The sequence below is a fragment of the Procambarus clarkii genome, chromosome 6 (genome assembly GCF_040958095.1).
Source record: "Procambarus clarkii isolate CNS0578487 chromosome 6, FALCON_Pclarkii_2.0, whole genome shotgun sequence".
Taxonomy (NCBI): domain Eukaryota; kingdom Metazoa; phylum Arthropoda; class Malacostraca; order Decapoda; family Cambaridae; genus Procambarus; species Procambarus clarkii.
Genome location: NC_091155.1, coordinates 14,351,470 through 14,371,315, shown reverse-complemented (window position 1 = coordinate 14,371,315; position 19,846 = coordinate 14,351,470). Strand labels below are relative to the sequence as shown.

The 19,846-nt window shown below is 46.9% G+C and overlaps 1 protein-coding gene across 1 annotated transcript; it reads left to right on the top strand.

Annotated features, from left to right (window-relative positions):
* Positions 1 to 11,441: 11,441 nt before the first annotated feature.
* Positions 11,442 to 13,298, top strand: LOC138353105 (nucleolin-like). Its single transcript, XM_069305832.1, has 2 exons — positions 11,442 to 11,979; positions 12,013 to 13,298. Exons 1-2 carry the CDS (start codon positions 11,467 to 11,469, stop codon positions 12,256 to 12,258), a joined length of 759 nt encoding a protein of 252 aa, XP_069161933.1. The 5' UTR covers positions 11,442 to 11,466; the 3' UTR covers positions 12,259 to 13,298.
* The last annotated feature ends 6,548 nt before the right edge of the window (positions 13,299 to 19,846 follow it).

Below are 19,846 nucleotides of genomic sequence, written 5' to 3'. Positions count from 1 at the left end.
CCATGCTGGTGCCGCATACTCCAGGATTGGTCTGACATATGTGGTATATAATGTTCTGAAAGATTCCTTACACAAGTTTCTAAAGGCCGTTCTTATGTTAGCCAACCTGGCATATGCTGCTGTTATCCTCTTGATATGAGCATCAGGGGACAGGTCTGGCGTGATATCAACCCCCAGGTCTTTCTCTCTCTCGGACTCTTGAAGTATTTCATCTCCCAAGTGATACCTTGTATCTAGTCTCCTGCTTCCTACCCCTATCTTCATTACATTACATTTGTTTGGATTAAACTCTAACAGCCATTTGTTCGACCATTCCTGCAGCTTGTTCAGGTCTTCTTGAAGCCTCAAGCAGTCCTCCTCTGTCTTAATCCTTCTCATAATTTTGGCGTCGTCAGCAAACATTGAGAGGAATGAGTCTATACCCTCTGGGAGATCATTTACGTATATCAGAAACAGGATAGGTCCAAGTACAGAGCCCTGTGGGACTCCACTGGTGACTTCACGCCAGTCTGAGGTCTCACCCCTCACTGTAACTCTCTGCTTCCTATTGTTTAGGTACTCCCTTATCCACTGGAGCGCCCTACCAGTTACTCCTGCCTGTTTCTTTAGCTTATGCATCAACCTTTTATGGGGTACTGTGTCAAAGGCTTTCCGACAGTCCAAAAAAATGCAGTCCGCCCTCCCTTCTCTTTCTTGTTTAATCTTTGTCACCTGATCGTAGAATTCTATCAATCCTGTAAGGCAAGATTTACCCTCCCTGAACCCATGTTGATGGGGTGTCACGAAGTCTCTTCTCTCCATATTTTTATGCTCGAATTATGCCTCTGTGTGTGTGTGTGTGTGTGTGTGTGTGTGTGTGTGTGTGTGTGTGTGTGTGTGTGTGTGTGTGTGTGTGTGTCTGTGTGTGTGTCTGTGTGTGTGTGTGTGTGTGTGTGTGTGTGTGTGTGTGTGTGTGTGTGTGTGTGTGTGTGTGTGTGTGTGTGTGTGTGTGTGTGTGTGTGTGTGTGTGTGTGTGTGTGTGTGTGTGTGTGTGTGTGTGTGTGTGTGTGTGGGTGGGTGTGTGTGTGTGTGTGTGTGTGTGTGTGTGTGTGTGTGTGTGTGTGTGTGTGTGTGTGTGTGTGTGTGTGTGTGTGTGTGTGTGTGTGTGTGTGTGTGTGTGTGTGTGTGTGTGTGTGTGTGATGGAGTGTTTGGCTGCTTGTCTCTCTTTTGTAATATTTGCAAAATGTTTTTTTCTGTCTCTTTACATGTCTTTTTGCACAGTCTGTGATGAAATGTTTCCGTACTCCTCTCTTTGTGGTGTGTACTCACCTAGTGGTGCTTGCGGGAGGTTGAGCTCTGGCTCTTTGGTCCCGCCACTAATTCCTACGTGCAATTGTTTTCGTTATAAGCTCTCGTGTTTTAGTTATGTACAGATTTGTTAGTTTTTGAAATGTGACTTGTGTTGCACATGTGTTCTGTTATTACAAACGACCCCTTGTGATGTTTGTAGGAAGCCTATGAACCTAGTAGCCAGAACGTCGTACTCGGCCTGCTATGCAAGGCCCGATTTGCCTAATAAGCCAAGTTTTCCTGAATTAATATATTTTTCTCTAATTTTTTTTCTTATGAAATGATAAAGTTACCCATTTCATTATGTATGAGGTCAATTTTTTTTTATTGGAGTTAAAACTAACGTAGATATATGACCGAACCTAACCAACCCTACCTAACCTAACCTAACCTATCTTTATAGGTTAGGTTAGGTTAGGTAAGTTAGGTAGTCGAAAAAACATTAATTCATGAAAACTTGGCTTATTAGGCAAATCGGGCCTTGCATAGTAGGCTGAGAAGTGCATTCTTGCTACTAGGTACGACATATATATATATATATATATATATATATATATATATATATATATATATATATATATATATATATATATATATATATATATGATTAAGTTTTTACTGTGTTATCTATCATTTTTTATTCCACTTACTCTACATTTCTCTCCTATAGCATATAGTCTTATAGTAAATATGTATGACTATTTGATCCAAAAAGTCAATCTACTATAAACATCAGTACACTATACCAGCACTATACTATAAACATCAATGCACTATATACCAACCTCCTGGGTCACTATACCAGTCTCATGGATCACTATATACCAACCTCCTGGGTCACTATACCAGTCTCATGGATCACTATATACCAACCTCCTGGGTCACTATACCAGTCTCATGGATCACTATATACCAACCTCCTGGGTCACTATACCAGTCTCATGGATCACTATATACCAACCTCCTGGGTCACTATACCAGTCTCATGGATCACTATATACCAACCTCCTGGGTCACTATACCAGTCTCATGGATCACTATATACCAACCTCCTGGGTCACTATACCAGTCTCATGGATCACTATATACCAACCTCCTGGGTCACTATACCAGTCTCATGGATCACTATATACCAACCTCCTGGGTCACTATACCAGTCTCATGGATCACTATATACCAACCTCCTGGGTCACTATACCAGTCTCATGGATCACTATATACCAACCTCCTGGGTCACTATACCAGTCTCATGGATCACTATATACCAACCTCCTGGGTCACTATACCAGTCTCATGGATCAATATATACCAACCTCCTGGGTCACTATACCAGTCTCATGGATCACTATATACCAACCTCCTGGGTCACTATACCAGTCTCATGGATCACTATATACCAACCTCCTGGGTCACTATACCAGTCTCATGGATCACTATATACCAACCTCCTGGGTCACTATACCAGTCTCATGGATCACTATATACCAACCTCCTGGGTCACTATACCAGTCTCATGGATCACTATATACCAACCTCCTGGGTCACTATACCAGTCTCATGGATCACTATATACCAACCTCCTGGGTCACTATACCAGTCTCATGGATCACTATATACCAACCTCCTGGGTCACTATACCAGTCTCATGGATCACTATATACCAACCTCCTGGGTCACTATACCAGTCTCATGGATCACTATATACCAAGCTACTGTCCTTGTAGCATAGATTATCATTTTCATTAATTCACTTCATCATTTTCTTTAGATTATAAGTTAATTCTTGTTTCGCAGTCCGTCAAAATATTAATTTAAATTCCGCATTTCCAATAATTTAGGAAGTTTTTGTTAAACTGTTTTGCAGAGAGCTTCACTCACTGTTCTATGGAGTCTCTTCTTAATTGCTGTTTTTAATGCTTTTATTTTATTTAATGCTTTAAATTGTTGTTTTTAATGTTAAACTTCATTTGTTATTTATTGTTTTGTTGTTAATTGATATCCTGTCTTTGCAGGTAAGTTGGCCTGTGCTGTTGTCAGGTGTTGTAAGTATTGCTCAACACTCGTATTCTTAGTTGAACGCACGTAGTGATAGCTGAATTGCACATGTTGTTAGCTGAACACCTGTATGTTATATTGAACATTTAAGTCGGTAATTAAACACCTGTGTTGATATCTAAACACCAATATTGTAAGTTGAACACCTGTTTGTGTGTGTGTATTTATCATTTGTACTTGCAGGAATCGAGCTATTAGCTCTTGGACCCCGCCTTTCTAACCAATTAATTTTTCCTCTATGGTGTCTGCTACACACATTTCTAACACACGAATTCCCAGGTAGCAGGTTTTAACTACCAGGTACCTACTTATTGCTAAGTGAACAGGTGCATCAGGGTGAAATAAACTCTGGCCATTTGTTACTGCCTCGACCGGGAACCGAATCCGGACCCTTAGGACTACGACCCCCCGAGCGCTGTTCACTCAGCCAATAGACCGTTGTGTGTGTGTGTGTGTGTGTGTGTGTGTGTGTGTGTGTGTGTGTGTGTGTGTGTGTGTGTGTGTGTGTGTGTGTGTGTGTGTGTGTGTACTCACCTAGTTGTACTCACCTAGTTGTGCTTGCGGGGGTTGAGCTCTGGCTCTTTTGTCCCGCCTCTCAACTGTCAATCAACTGGTGTACAGGTTCCTGAGCCTATTGGGCTCTATCATATCTACACTTGAAACTGTGTATGGAGTCAGCCTCCACCACATCACACATGTGTGTGTGTGTGTGTGTGTGTACTCACCTAGTTCACCTAGTTGTACTCACCTAGTTTACCTTATCCATCCTCTTGTGTGTGTGTGTGTGTGTGTGTGTGTGTGTGTGTGTGTGTGTGTGTGTGTGTGTGTGTTTAACAGGGCACAAATATGTATTGTGAACCATAAACACTCTAATATGTACAAGTGTTGAAGAACAACACACCACAATGGCTGTGTTTGACTACTCAGTGCCATTCACACCGGCGTCCAACCCCCCCCCCCTGCACTGAATGGGGGGGATTCACTCCCATTTTTCTTGAATAACAGTTAGTGATTCTTATTTGTGTGTTCCACTTGATTATTTATAAATATGGGTTATTCCTATATTTGTATATTAACAGTTATTCCTATATTGATAAGATGTTCCTCTTTTTATTTATTAATAGTCATATATGTACATATAGAACACAGACTGTACTCACATACAGAACACAGACTGTACTCACATATAGAACACAGACTGTACTCACATATAGAACACAGACTGTACTCACATATAGAACACAGACTGTACTCACATATAGAACACAGACTGTACTCACATATAGAACACAGACTGTACTCACATATAGAACACAGACTGTACTCACATACAGAACACAGACTGTACTCACATATAGAACACAGACTGTACTCACATATAGAACACAGACTGTACTCACATATAGAACACAGACTGTACTCACATATAGAACACAATCTATAACGGCAAACAGAACAGCATCACAGCACACTGTTGCAGAACATTATAACATGAAAGATCAGGTAGTAATCACGTCAGAAACAAAAGCTAATTTTAAACAATACACTAAAACAGCTGTCACAAAATTGATAAGAAATATCAGAGGCTAGATAAGGCGAACCTCTCCGACAAGATAAGCCAGACATTAGTCTATACTATTTACAAGATACTTATAATACTATTTACTCTAACGATAGTAACGGTACTATTTATGATACTAGACTGGAACTATGACTAGTTCCAGTCTTCCTAGCCCAGTCTGACTAGTTCCAGTCTTCCTAGTCTTCCTAGCCCAGTCTGACTAGTTCCAGTCCAGTCAGACTAGTTCCGAGGCCTGGTCGACGACCGGGCCGCGGGGACGCTAAGCCCCGGAAGCACCTCAAGGTAACCAGTCTTAGACAAATGGTAGTAGAGAAGACCATCTAAGATATAAAGCTTCATTAATTATGGTAGTTAGAACAATAGAACAACTTCTTAAAGCCAAGTGGATAGAACACATGGAGAAGTATGATAGACAGTATGGTTTTCGAATAGGAAGATCCTGTGTATAACAAACCTATTTAGTTATTATGATAGACATAGATTCTACAGCAAAGTGGTGGTTGGGTCGACTGTTCATCTGGGGCCAGATTCACGAAAGCACTTACGCAAGCACTTACGAACCTGTCCTATCTTTTCTCAATCTTTGGCGGCTTTGTTTACAATTATTAAACAGTTAATGAGCTCCGAAGCACCAGGAGGCTGTTTATAACAATAACAACAGTTGATTGGCAAGTTTTCATGCTTGTAAACTGTTTAATAAATGTAACCAAAACCGCCAAAGATTGAGGAAAGATGTACACGTTTGCATGTGCTTGCGTAAGTACTTTCGTGAATCTGGCCCCTGGACCTTAAACAAGCATTCAACAGTCCCACACTAGAGATTGTTTTAAAGACTGGATCATACTGGAAGGGGTGACAGGCAGACTGGTAACATGGATTACAAATTTTCCAACTGCCACAAAATAGAGGGCGGTAATCAGTGGCAATGTATCTGACTGGAGGAGTGTTATTAGTGGAGTACCACAGGGCTCAGTTCTTGCACCAGTAATGTTCATGGTGTACATAAACCATCTACCAGAGTTAATACAGAATTATATGAACATGTTTGCTAATGATGCTAAGATACAGGGAAGACAGGAGACCCAGACGATTGTAATGCCCTTCAAGATGTCCTAGACAAAATGAAGTGTAAATAAGTTATACCTCAAGGCCACACAACCTACGAATTATGTATAAATGAAACAGAATGAAAAACTCTAACAAAGAAAGAGATCTAAGGATAGTTCAGGATAGCAGATCTAAGGATAGTTCAGGATAGTAGATCTAAGGATAGTTCAAGATAGTAGATCTAAGGATAGTTCAGGATAGTAGATCTAAGGATAGTTCAAGATAGTAGATCTAAGGGGTAGTTCAGGTTAATAGACTGTCACCAGAGTAACAAAAGTGAGCCGGTCGGCCGAGCGGACAGCACGCTGGACTTGTGATCCTGTGGTCCCGGGTTCGATCCCAGGTGCCGGCGAGAAACAATGGGCAGAGTTTCTTTCACCCTATGCCCCTGTTACCTAGCAGTAAAATAGGTACCTGGGTGTTAGTCAGCTGTCACGGGCTGCTTCCTGGGGGTGGAGGCCTGGTCGAGGACCGGGCCGCGGGGACACTAAAGCCCCGAAATCATCTCAAGATAACCTCAAGATAACCTCAAGACACATGAAGAACATTATGCCAGAAGCGGGTACTCCGCTTTCCAGGTTCAAAATAACATTTAATAACATGGATGGTGAAATGCTATAGAAAGTGTTCATGACCTTCGTGAGACCAAAACTGGAATATGCAGCAGTTGTATGATGCCCAAATCTCACTAACAGCATCAGTAAACTGGAAAAGGTGCAAAGGCATGCTACTGAATGGCTTCCGGAACTGAGAAGCAAGAGCTACGAGGAGAGGCTATAGGCGTTAAATATACCAAAGCTAGATAATAAAAGAAAAAGAGGTGACATGATCACCACTTACAAAATACTAATAGGAATCTACAAAATTGACAAAGTGTATTTCCTGAAACCTGCAACTTCAAGAAATACAGATTCAAGCTAAGGAAACAGATTCTAAGGTCACAGATTCAAGCTAAGAAAACAGATTCTAAAGTCACAGATTCAAGCTAAGGAAACAAAGGTGCCGAAAAAATGTTAGAAAGTTTTCTTTTGCAAACGGAATGGTAGACGGTTGGAACAAGTTAGGGGAGAAGGTGGTGGAGGCCAAGACCGTCAGTAGTTTCAAAACGTTATATGACAAAGAGTGCTGGGAAGACGGGACACCACGAGCGTAGCTTTCATCCTGTAACTACACTTAGGTAATTATACACACACACACACACACCCACACACACACACACACACACACACACACACACACACACACACACACACATACACACACACACACACACACACACACACACACACACACACACACACACACACACACACACACACACACAGAGCTGGTGTAGCTGGTAACACACACGGTGTAGCTGGTAAGGTGCTCCAGTGGATAAGGGAGTATCTAAGCAATAGGAAGCAGAGAGTTACGGTGAGGGGTGAGACCTCCGATTGGCGTGAAGTCACCAGTGGAGTCCCACAGGGCTCTGTACTCGGTCCTATCTTGTTTCTGATATATGTAAATGATCTCCCAGAGGGTATCGATTCATTTCTCTCAATGTTTGCGGACGATGCTAAAATTATGAGAAGGATTAAAACAGAAGAGGACTGTTTGAGGCTTCAAGAAGACCTAGACAAGCTGAAGGAATGGTCGAACAAATGGTTGTTAGAGTTTAACCCAACCAAATGTAATGTAATGAAGATAGGTGTAGGGAGCAGGAGGCCAGATACAAGGTATCATCTGGGAGAGGAAATTCTTCAGGAGTCAGAGAAGGAAAAAGACTTGGGAGTTGATATCACGCCAGACCTGTATCCTGCAGCACATATCAAGCGGATAACATCAGCGGCATATGCCAGGCTGGCCAACATACGAACGGCATTCAGAAACTTGTGTAAAGAATCATTCAGAACTTTGTATACCACATATGTCAGGCCAATCCTGGAGTATGCAGCCCCAGCATGGAGTCCATATCTAGTCAAGGATAAGACTAAACTGGAAAAGGTTCAAAGGTTTGCCACCAGACTAGTACCCGAGCTGAGAGGTATGAGCTACGAGGAGAGACTACGGGAATTAAACCTCACTTCGCTGGAAGACAGAAGAGTTAGGGGGGACATGATCACCACATTCAAGATTCTGAAGGGGATTGATAGGGTAGATAAAGACAGTCTATTTAACACAAGGGGCACACGCACTAGGGGACACAGGTGGAAACTGAGTGCCCAAATGAGCCACAGAGATATTAGAAAGAACTTTTTTAGTGTCAGAGTGGTTGACAAATGGAATGCATTAGGGGGTGATGTGGTGGAGGCTGACTCCATACACAGTTTCAAGTGTAGATATGACAGAGCCCGATAGGCTCAGGAATCTGTACATCCTGTTGATTGACGGTTGAGAGGCGGGACCAAAGAGCCAGAGCTCAACCCCCGCAAACACAACTAGGTGAGTACAACTAGGTGAGTACACACACACAACAAAGTTGGAGCAACAGGCAGGAATAAAAGGGAAGGTGCTTCAGTGGATAAGGAAGTACTTAAGCAACAGGAAACAGCGAGTAACGGTGAGGGGGAAGACATCAGAGTGGCGAGATGTCACCAGCGGAGTCCCACAGGGCTCTGTTCTTGGACCCATCCTGTTTCTAATATATGTGAACGATCTTCCGGAGGGTATAGACTCATTCCTCTTAATGTTTGCTGATGATGCAAAAATTATGAGAAGAATCAAGACGGATGAAGATAGACAGAGACTACAGGACGACCTGGACAAACTGGAGGAATGGTCTAGAAAATGGCTACTAAGTTTAACTCAAGAAAGTGTAAGGTAATGAAATTAGGCGAAGGGAGCAGAAGGCTGAACACAAGGTACCATCTGGGAGGTGAAATCCTACAAGAGTCAAGTAGAAAGATCTGGGGGTTGATATCACACCGAACCTGTCCCCAGAGGCCCACATCAAAAGGATATCATCAGCGGCATATGCTAGACTGGCCAACATAAGAACTGCCGTTAGAAACTTGTGTAAGGAATCATGCATGACCCTGTATACCACTTATGTAAGACCAATCCTGAAGTATGCAGCTCCAGCCTGGAATCCATACCTAGTTAAATGAAGAAAAATGTATAGAACATTCAGAGGTATGCCAGCAGACTAGTCTCAGAGCTGAGAGGCGTGAGTTACGAGAAAAGGCTACAGGAATTGAACCTCACGTCCCTGGAAGACAGAAGAGTAAGGGGAGACATGATCACCACCTACAGAATTCTCAGAGGAATTGACAGGGTGTCAAAAGGCAAACTATTTAGCATGGGTGGAACACGAACAAGGAGACAAAGGTAGAAACTGAGTAACCAAATGAGCCACAAAGGCATTAGAAAGTTTTTTCAGTGTCAGAGTAGTAAATAAATGGAATGCATTAGGCAGTGATGTGGTGGAGGCTGACTCCATACACAGTTTCAAGTGTAGATATGATAGAGCCCAGTAGGCTCAGGAACCTGTACACCAGTTGATTGACGGTTGAGAGGCGGGACCAAAGAGCCAGAGCTCAACCCCCGCAAGCACAACTAGGAGAGCACAATTAGGTGAGTACACACACATACACACAAGGGGCGTCGCGTCTGAATGGACAACGTTTGGGGGTCATAGTCCTAAGGGCCCGGGTTCGATTCCCGGCCGAGGCGGAAACAAATAGGCAGAGGTTCTTTCAATCTGATGTCCTGTTCACCTTGCAATAAATAGGTACCTGGGAGTTAGACAGCTGCTACGGGCTGCTTCCTGTGTGTGTGTGTGTGTGTGTGTATCTACTCACCTAGTTGTGTTTGCAGGGGTTGAGCTCTGGCTCTTTGGTCCCGCCTCTCAACAGTCAATCAACAGGTGTACAGGTTCCTGAGCCTACTGGGCTCTATCATATCTACACTTGAAACTGTGTATGGAGTCAGCCTCCAACACATCACTGCGTAATGCATTCCATCTATTATCTACCCTGTGTGTGTGTTAGAAATATATGTAGTAGGTATAATAGAGGAAAAACATGATTGGTTAGAAAGGCGGGGCCCAAGAGGTAGTAGCTCGATTCTGCAGATACAAATAATAAACACACACACACAGAGGAAATATATTCACTACGACTGGCCAATCACTGGAGAGATTACTTGCTCTTTACCCCTCACATATTGACTACCTCTCTCTCTCTCTCTCTGTCTCTCTCTCTCTCTCTCTCTCTCTCTCTCTCTCTCTCTCTCTGTCTCTCTCTGTCTCTCTGTCTCTCTGTCTCTCTGTCTCTCTGTCTCTCTCTCTCTCTCCTTCCCTCATCCTGCCTCGTCACGAGCCATATTACCATATTTATCCCCCCTCCCCCTCCCCTCTCCCCACCCCCCCCCTCCCCCTCTCCCCCACACCCCCTTCCCTCCCCCACACCCCTGGCTTAAGGCTATACTGAGACGCTGCTTAAGACTGGCTCCACATCCTTAGGTTTATGAGATGCTGTCCTCCAGCACCCTTAGTGTGCATGCTCTTGTGCATGTGTGTGTGTGTGTGTGTGTGTGTGTGTGTGTGTGTGTGTGTGTGTGTGTGTGGTGTGTGTGGGTGTGTGTGTGTGTACTCACCTAGTTGTGCTTGCGGGGGTTGAGCTCTGGCTCTTTGGTCCCGCCTCTCAACTGTCAATCAACAGGTGTACAGGTTCCTGAGCCTACTGGGCTCTATCATATCTACACTTGAAACTGTGTATGGAGTCAGCCTCCACCACATCACTGCCTAATGCATTCCACTTGTCAACCACTCTGACACTAAAAAAATTCTTTCTAATATCTCTGTGGCTCATTTGGGCACTCAATTTCCACCTGTGTGTGTGTGTGTGTGTGTGTGTGTGTGTGTGTGTGTGTGTGTGTGTGTGTGTGTGTGTGTGTGTGTGTGTGTGTGTGTGTGTGTGTGTGCGTTAAAGAGAAATATATGTAGTAGACATATTAGAGGAAAAATGAATTGGTTAGAAAGGCGGGGTCCAAGAGCTAATAGCTCGATTCTGCCTATACAAATCAGACTGTACACAGTCTGATGTGTACAGCGAGTGTGTGTTGCGTATGATGAGTCTGATGGCCACAGCGAGTGTGTGTTGAGTATGATGAGTCTGATGTACACAGCGAGTGTGAGTTGAGTATGATGAGTCTAATGTACACAGCGAGTGTGTGTTGAGTATGATGAGTCTGATGTACACAGCGAGTGTGTGTTGAGTATGATGAGTCTGATGGACACAGCGAGTATGTGTTGAGTGTGATGAGTCTGATGGCCCCAGCGAGTGTGTAGAGTCTCCCTGGCGTGAACTCATCGACTCATCAACCCCCTTTCCCCTGGTCCAGAACACCGGTAAAACAAGTACCAGGAATAGTGTTTACGATTTTAAAACTATTACTAAAGTAAAGTAAAATGTCAAGCGAAAGTGGAAGCGAAAACGACTCGTGCTGTGTAACATGTTGCCAGTGCCCGTGTGGCTGCGCCCTCAACTGCGACACCTGCTGGAAACGGACGCGCGCCGGCGCCTACTACGGCGCCAGGTGCCACCCGTCTTACCTCAGGAGGCGCCACTGTCAGTACCCGTCGCTGAGCGACCTGGAGGCCTCCGAGGAGGAGGAGGTCTCCGAGGTCCTCCTTCAGGAAGCCACCACTGAACAAGTCGTCATCGAGGACGCCTCCGAGGAGGAGGAGGAGGAGGAGGTCCTTGACAAGGATGGTCTCGCGGGGGAGGTCCCAGTCAGGAAGTGCCGCTGCAGGAAGGTCTTGGCCAAAGTATTCGCTAGGAAGGCGGCCGGGAAGAAGGGCGGTCCCGTGGAGGAGGGCCCCGAGGACCAGGAGGAGGGCCCCGAGGACCAGGAGGAGGTCGCCGAGGACCAGGAGGAGGTCGCCGAGGACCAGGAGGAGGTCGCCGAGGACCAGGAGGAGGTCGCCGAGGACGTCCCCGAGGATCAGGAGGAGATCCCTGAGGACCAGGAGCATGTCACCGAGGACCAGGTCGCCGCCGTGAAGAAGGCCTTCCCTAAGAAGTTCTTAGGTAAGAAAAAGGCCGCTGAAGATGGTCCCGAAGAGCAGCAGCAGGTCCCAATGAAGAAGGCCTTCCCCAAGAAGTTCATAGGTAAGAAAAAGGCCACTGAAGAAGACTGGTCCCGAGGAACAACATGTAGGAGTGAAGATCTTGCCCAAGAGAGGAGTGAACCGGGGTAAGCGGGTCCGCCGCCACTGCCCTTGCGACTGCTCGCCGGGCTGTAACACGTGTTGGAAAAGGACGCGCGCGGGCGTCCAGTACGGCGCCAGGTGCTGTTGCTCCTGTGCTCACCCTGCCACTGCCAGCCCGTCGCCCACCCTGGCCGACACGTTACGCTCCTTCGTCAGAGTGCCACTCTGGGTCATAATAGTCCTCGTACTCGTAGGGGTCCTGGCCCTAACACTCGCAGCCGGCCTCCTCTTCTACAGGTCCCAGTGTGTACCCTTCCAGGGCCTCGACATGAAGCAGTTTCGGTGCGAAGCTTCGCCCGGGACTGACGCCGCCAGGTTCCCCGACCAAGCTGGGAAAACCCGCTGGTGGCGGGGTAAGTCACGGTCACCTCAGGCCGACAATGGGCCAGGACGCCACTGGTGGTCGGTCTGGTCACGAACCGACAACATCGGTAAGTCACCTCAGGCCGACAATGGGCCAGGACGCCACTGGTGGTCGGTCTGGTCACGAACCGACAACATCGGTAAGTCACCTCAGGCCGACAATGGGCCAGGACGCCACTGGTGGTCGGTCTGGTCACGAACCGACAACATCGGTAAGTCACCTCAGGCCGACAATGGGTCAGGACGCCACTGGTGGCCGCTCTGGTCACGAACCGACAAAATCAGTAAGTCACCTCAGGCCGACAATGGGTCAGGACGCCACTTGTGGTCGGTCTGGTCACGAACCGACAAAACCGGTAAGTCACCTCAGGCCGGCAATGGGCCAGGACGCCACTGGTGGTCGGTCTGGTCACGAACCGACAAAACCGGTAAGTCACCTCAGGCCGACAATGGGCCAGGACGCCACTGGTGGCGGTTTTGGCAATGAATTAATTGAATAATACTCTATACGTCAGATCAAATTCGTCCCGACCGGTGAGCGACCCGACCGGTGAGCGACCCGACCGGTGAGCGACCCGACCGGTGAGCGACCCGACCGGCGAGACCCCCTCCCAGTGAGTCCCCCTCCCAGCGAGACCCCCTCCCAGCGATTCCCCCTCCCGGCGAGTCCCCCTCCCGGCGAGTCCCCTTCCCAGCGAGTCCCCCTCCCGGCGAGTCCCCCTCCCAGCGAGTCCCCCTCCCAGCGAGTCCCCCTCCCAGCGAGACCCCCTCCCAGCGAGTCCCCCTCCCAGCGAGACCCCCTCCCGGCGAGTCCCCCTCCCAGCGAGTCCCTCTCCCAGCGAGTCCCCCGACCGGCGGGCGTCCCGACCGGCGGGCTTCCCGACCGGCGGGCGTCCCGACCGGCGGGCTTCCCGACCGGCGGGCGTCCCGACCGGCGGGCGTCCCGACCGGCGGGCTTCCCGACCGGCGGGCTTCCCGACCGGCGGGCGTCCCGACCGGCGGGCTTCCCGACCGGCGGGCGTCCCGACCGGCGGGCTTCCCGACCGGCGGGCGTCCCGACCGGCGGGCTTCCCGACCGGCGGGCGTCCCGACCGGCGAGGCGGACTCGCTGGGAGGGGTACTCGCTGGGAGGGGGACTCGCTGGAAGGGGGACTCGCCGGGAGGGGGACTCGCCGGGAGGGGGACTCGCTGGGAGGGGGACTCGCTGGGAGAGGGACTCGCCGGGAGGGGGACTCGCCGGGAGGGGGACTCGCCGGGAGAGGGACTCGCCGGGAGGGGGACTCGCTGGGAGAGGGACTCGCCGGGAGGGGGGCTCGCCGGGAGGGGGACTCGCCGGGAGGGGGACTCGCCGGGAGAGGGACTCGCCGGGAGGGGGACTCGCCGGGAGGGGGACTCGCCGGGAGGGGGTCCCAGCGAGTCCCCCTCCCGGCGAGTCCCCCTCCCTGCGGGCTTCCCGACCGGCGGGCGTCCCGACCGGGGGGACTCGCCGGGAGGGGAACTCGCTGGACCGGGGGACTCGCTGGACCGGGGGACTCGCCGGGAGGGGAACTCGCTGGACCGGGGGACTCGCCGGGAGGGGAACTCGCTGGACCGGGGGACTCGCCGGGCGATCCTGTTACATTACTTTTTTTTTTTTTTTTTTTTTTTTTAGATATATACAAGAGTTGTTACATTCATGTACAGCCACTAGTACGCGTAGCGTTTCGGGCAAGTCCTTAATCCTATGGTCCCTGGAATACGATCCCCGCCGTGAAGAATCGTTTTTTCATCCAAGTACACATTTTACTGTTGCGTTAAACAGAGGCTACAGTTAAGGAATTGCGCCCAGTAAATCCTCCCCGGCCAGGATACGAACCCATGACATAGCGCTCGCGGAACGCCAGGCGAGTGTCTTACAATTACACCACGGAGACTGTGTACTCTTACGTTACTTGTCATTGGCCAATTTTTTTTTGCCTAATGGCAAGTAGTCTACCGTCCAGTAGACCGTCGCTCTACTGGACGGTAGAGCGACGGTTTCGCTTCATGCAGGTCGGCGTTCAATCCCCGACCGTCCAAGTGGTTGGGCACCATTCCTTTCCCGCCCCGTCCCATCCCAAATCGTTATCCTGATCCCTTCCAAGTGCTATATAGTCGTAATGGCTTGGCGCTTTCCCCTGATAGTTCCTTCCTTCCTTCCTTCCTTCCACATACACCAGCTACCAGCTCATCCTACATCCTCACTTGACAGGATGGCCACACACACACACACACACACACACACACACACACACACACACACACACACACACACACACACACACACACACACACACACACACACACACACATTACTACATAGCCATATAAGAAGGAAGATGTCGGTAAATGACCAAGTGACAAGACTGAGGAAAACAGAAGGGGCATATACAGAAAGCGACAAGGAAATCTGCGAGGTACTGAATGCAAAATTCCATAGAGTGTTCACAACCGAGCCTGAGCAGCTCCCATTGTTAGAAGCGATTACCCTAGATGAAAGACTATTAGATACAGAGGTGACAGCAGAGGAGGTAATGAAACAGTTGACAACACTGGATGCAAATAAAGCTGTTGGACCAGACAAAGTATCACCGTGGATACTAAAAGAGGCAGCGCAGGCTCTCAGCGTGCCTCTGGCAATGATCTTTAATGAGTCCCTTATGTCGGGAGAATTGCCCAGTTGCTGGAAGGAGGCAAATGTCGTACCGATTTTCAAGAAAGGTGATAGGGAGGAGGCACTTAACTACAGACCCGTATCACTGACAAGCATCCCCTGCAAAATACTTGAAATAATAATTAGGCTAAGACTTGTTGAGCACCTGGAGAGCATTGGGTTTGTAAACAAGCACCAACATGGGTTCTGGACAGGGAAATCATGCCTAACAAACCTTTTAGAATTCTACGATAAAATAACAAGGATATGGCAGGACAGAGAAGGCTGGGCAGACTGCATATTTCTTGACTGCCAAAAGGCCTTTGATAAAGTACCGCACATGAGACTGCTATACAAACTTGAGAGGCAGGCAGGAGTAAGCGGAAAGGCCCTAGTATGAGTGAAGAACTACCTAACAGGAAGGAGCCAGAGGGTAATGGTAAGGGGCGAGAAGTCGGACTGGCGAACAGTAATAAGTGGAGTACCTCAAGGATCGGTGCTGGGACCAATCCTCTTTCTAATTTACGTAAATGATATGTTTACAGGAGTGGAATCATACATGTCAATGTTTGCGGATGACGCAAAATTAATGAGAAGAGTTGTGACAGACGAGGATTGTAGGATCCTCCAAGAGGACTTAAACAGGTTGCAGAGATGGTCAGGGAAATGGCTACTGGAGTTTAACACCAGTAAATGTAAAGTTATGGAAATGGGATCAGGTGATAGGAGACCAAAGGGATAGTACACAATGAAGGGGAATTAACAGCCTACCTGTAACGATTCGAGAAAGAGACCTGGGAGTGGATGTGACACCTAATCTAACTCCTGAAGCACATATAAATAGGATAACGACAGCAGCGTACTCTACACTGGCGAAAATTAAAACTTCTTTCGGAAACCTAAATGAGGAGGCTTTTAGGGCGCTTTACACTGCCTACGTGAGACCCGTCTTAGAGTATGCCGCGCCATCATGGAGCCCCCACCCGAAGAAACACATAAAGAAACTGGAGAAGGTTCAGAGGTTTGCGACGAGGCTTGTCCCAGAGTTACGAGGGATGGGATATGAAGAGCGTCTGAAGGAACTGAACCTTACGACACTAGAGAAAAGAAGGGAGAGAGGAGATATGATAGGGACATACAAAATACTCAGGGGAATTGACAAAGTGGAAATAGATGAAATGTTCACACGTAATAATAACAGAACGAGGGGACATGGGTGGAAACTGGAAACTCAGATGAGTCACAGAGATGTTAGGAAGTTTTCTTTTAGCGTGAGAGTAGTGGAAAAATGGAATGCACTTGGGGAACAGGTTGTGGAAGCAAATACTATTCATACTTTAAAACTAGGTATGATAGGGAAATGGGACAGGAGTCATTGCTGTAAACAACCGATAGCTGGAAAGGCGGGATCCAAGAGTCAATGCTCGATCCTGCAAGCACAAATAGGTAAGTACAAATAGGTGAGTACACACACACACACACACATCCGCCACCAAATGACAGAAAACCCAGACAGGAATATGATAGAAACAATATGGCCACCATTAACATAATAGAAAGAGCAGCTTCTGTTGCTAGCAGGAATGGATCTGGACTACTAATCATGGGAGACTTCAACCATGGGAAGATAGATTGGGAGAACAGAGACCCGCATGGAGGACCAGAAACATGGAGAGCTAAGCTGCTGGACGTGGCAACAAGAAACTTTCTAAGCCAGCATATCAAGGATCCAACAAGAATGAGAGGAGAGGATGAACCAGCAATGCTTGATCTGATATTTACCCTAAATGAGTGGGATATAAGGGAAGTCAAGATGTAAGCGCCCTTGAGAATGAGTGATCACAGTGTATTGAACTTTGAGTACCTGGTAGAGCTAGCAATTATCCCCCCAAAAAAGAAATAGGAAACAAAAGGCTGGCATACCGAAAGGGAAATTATGAGGAGATGAGAAGCTTCCTAAGGGAAATACCTAGGGACACAGACCTCAGAGCTAAGTCTGTACAAGATATGATGGACTATGTCACCCAAAAGTGTCAGGAGGCAGTAAGCAGATACATCCCGGCCCAAAGGGAAAAATCCGAGAAGCAACAGAAGAATCCATGGTATAATAGGGCATGTATGGAAGCGAAGAAACTGAACAAAAAGGCGTGGAGGAACTTCCGGAATAACAGAACACCAGAAAGCAGAGAGAGAGATACCAGAGAACCAGGAATGAGTACGTCAGGGTGAGAAGAGAAGCAGAGAAAAGTTATGAAAATGATATAGCAAACAAAGCCAAGACCGAACCAAAGCTACTCCACAGTCATATCAGAAGGAAAACAACAGTGAAAGAACAGGTATTGAAACTTAGAACAGGCGAGGACAGCTATACAGAGAATGACAAAGAGGTGTGTGATGAACTCAACAAGAGGTTCCAAGAGGTCTTCACAACAGAACAAGGTGAAGTCACTGTGCTAGGAGAAAGGGAAGTAAACCAGGCGGCCTTGGAAGAGTTTGAAATTACGAGAGGAGGTCAAGAGACACCTGCTGGACCTGGATGTTAGAAAGGCTGTTGGTCCAGACGGGATCTCGCCATGGGTACTGAAAGAGTGTGCAGAGGCACTTTGCTTGCCACTCTCCATAGTGTATAGTAGGTCACTGGAGACGGGAGACATGCCAGAAATATGGAAGACGGCGAATGTGGTCCCAATATACAAAAAGGGCGACAGGCAAGAGGCACTGAACTACAGGCCAGTATCCTTGACTTGTATACCATGCAAGGTGATGGAGAAGATCGTGAGAAAAAACCTGGTAGCACATCTGGAGAGAAGGGACTTCGTGACAAATCGACAACATGGGTTCAGGGGGGGGGGGGGGTAAATCTTGCCTTACAGGCTTGATAGAATTCTATGACCAGGTAACACAGATTAAGCAAGATTGAGAGGGCTGGGCGGACTGCATTTTCTTGGATTGTCGGAAAGCCTTTGACACAGTACCGTATAAGAGGCTGGTACATAAGCTGGAGAGACAGGCAGGTGTAGCTGGTAAGGTGCTCCAGTGGATAAGGGAGTACCTAAGCAATAGGAAGCAGAGAGTTACGGTGAGGGGTGAGACCTCCGATTGGCGTGAAGTCACCAGTGGAGTCCCACAGGGCTCTGTACTCGGTCTTATCTTGTTTCTGATATATGTAAATGATCTCCCGGAGGGTATAGATTCATTTCTCTCAATGTTTGCTGACGATGCCAAAATTATGAGAAGGATTAAGACAGAAGAGGACTGTTTGAGGCTTCAAGAAGACCTAGACAAACTGCAGGAATGGTGGAACAAGTGGTTGTTAGAGTTTAACCCAACCAAATGTAATATAATGAAGATAGGTGTAGGGAGCAGGAGGCCAAATACAAGGTATCATCTGGGAGAGGAAATTCTTCAGGAGTCAGAGAAAGAAAAAGACTTGGGGGTTGATATCACGCCAGACCTGTCTCCTGCAGCACATATCAAGCGGATAACATCAGCGGCATATGCCAGGCTGGCCAACATACGAACGGCATTCAGAAATTTGTGTAAAGAATCATTCAGAACTTTGTATACCACATATGTCAGGTCAATCGTGGAGTATGCAGACCCAGCATGGAGTCCATATCTAGTCAAGGATAAGACTAAACTGGAAAATGTTCAAAGATTTGCCACCAGACTAGTACCCGAGCTGAGAGGTATGAGCTACGAGGAGAGACTACGGGAATTAAACCTCACTTCGCTGGAAGACAGAAGAGTTAGGGGGGACATGATCACCACATTCAAGATTCTCAAGGGAATTGATAGGGTAGATAAAGACAGGCTATTTAACACAAGGGGCACACGCACAAGGGGACACAGGTGGAAACTGAGCGCCCAAATGAGCCACAGAGATAGTAGAAAGAACTTTTTTAGTGTCAGAGTAGTTGATAGATGGAATGCATTAGGCAGTGATGTGGTGGAGGCTGACTCCATACACAGTTTCAAGTGTAGATATGATAGAGCCCAGTAGGCTCAGGAACCTGTACACCAGTTGATTGACAGTTGAGAGGCGGGTAGATTACAACAGGAGTGCAATTACAAGACTAAAATAGTGGGCATAACGCCTAAATATATAATAAATGAAAACTTGCTCCATTTCAATGAAACTTTTTTCACTAGTTGTACATGAAAAGGACTTCAACTGGTCCGAGTCTCAGCATCGGAGCATAAACAGGAAGGGAGAACAAAAAAAAAAATTTATGTGTCAAAATTTTGAATAATTTTCAATTATGTGTCAAAATTTTGAATAATTTTCAATTATGTGTCAAAATTTTGAATAATTTTCAATTATGTGTCAAAATTTTAAATAATTTTCAATTATGTGTCAAAATTTTAAATAATTTTCAATTATGTGTCAAAAATTTTGAATAATTTTCAATTATGTGTCAAAATTTTGAATAATTTTCAATTATGTGTCAAAAATTTTGAATAATTTTCAATTATGTGTCAAAATCTTTCCAAAATCTTCAAAAAATTGACATCAAACACAAGTGTCAACTGAAATCATGT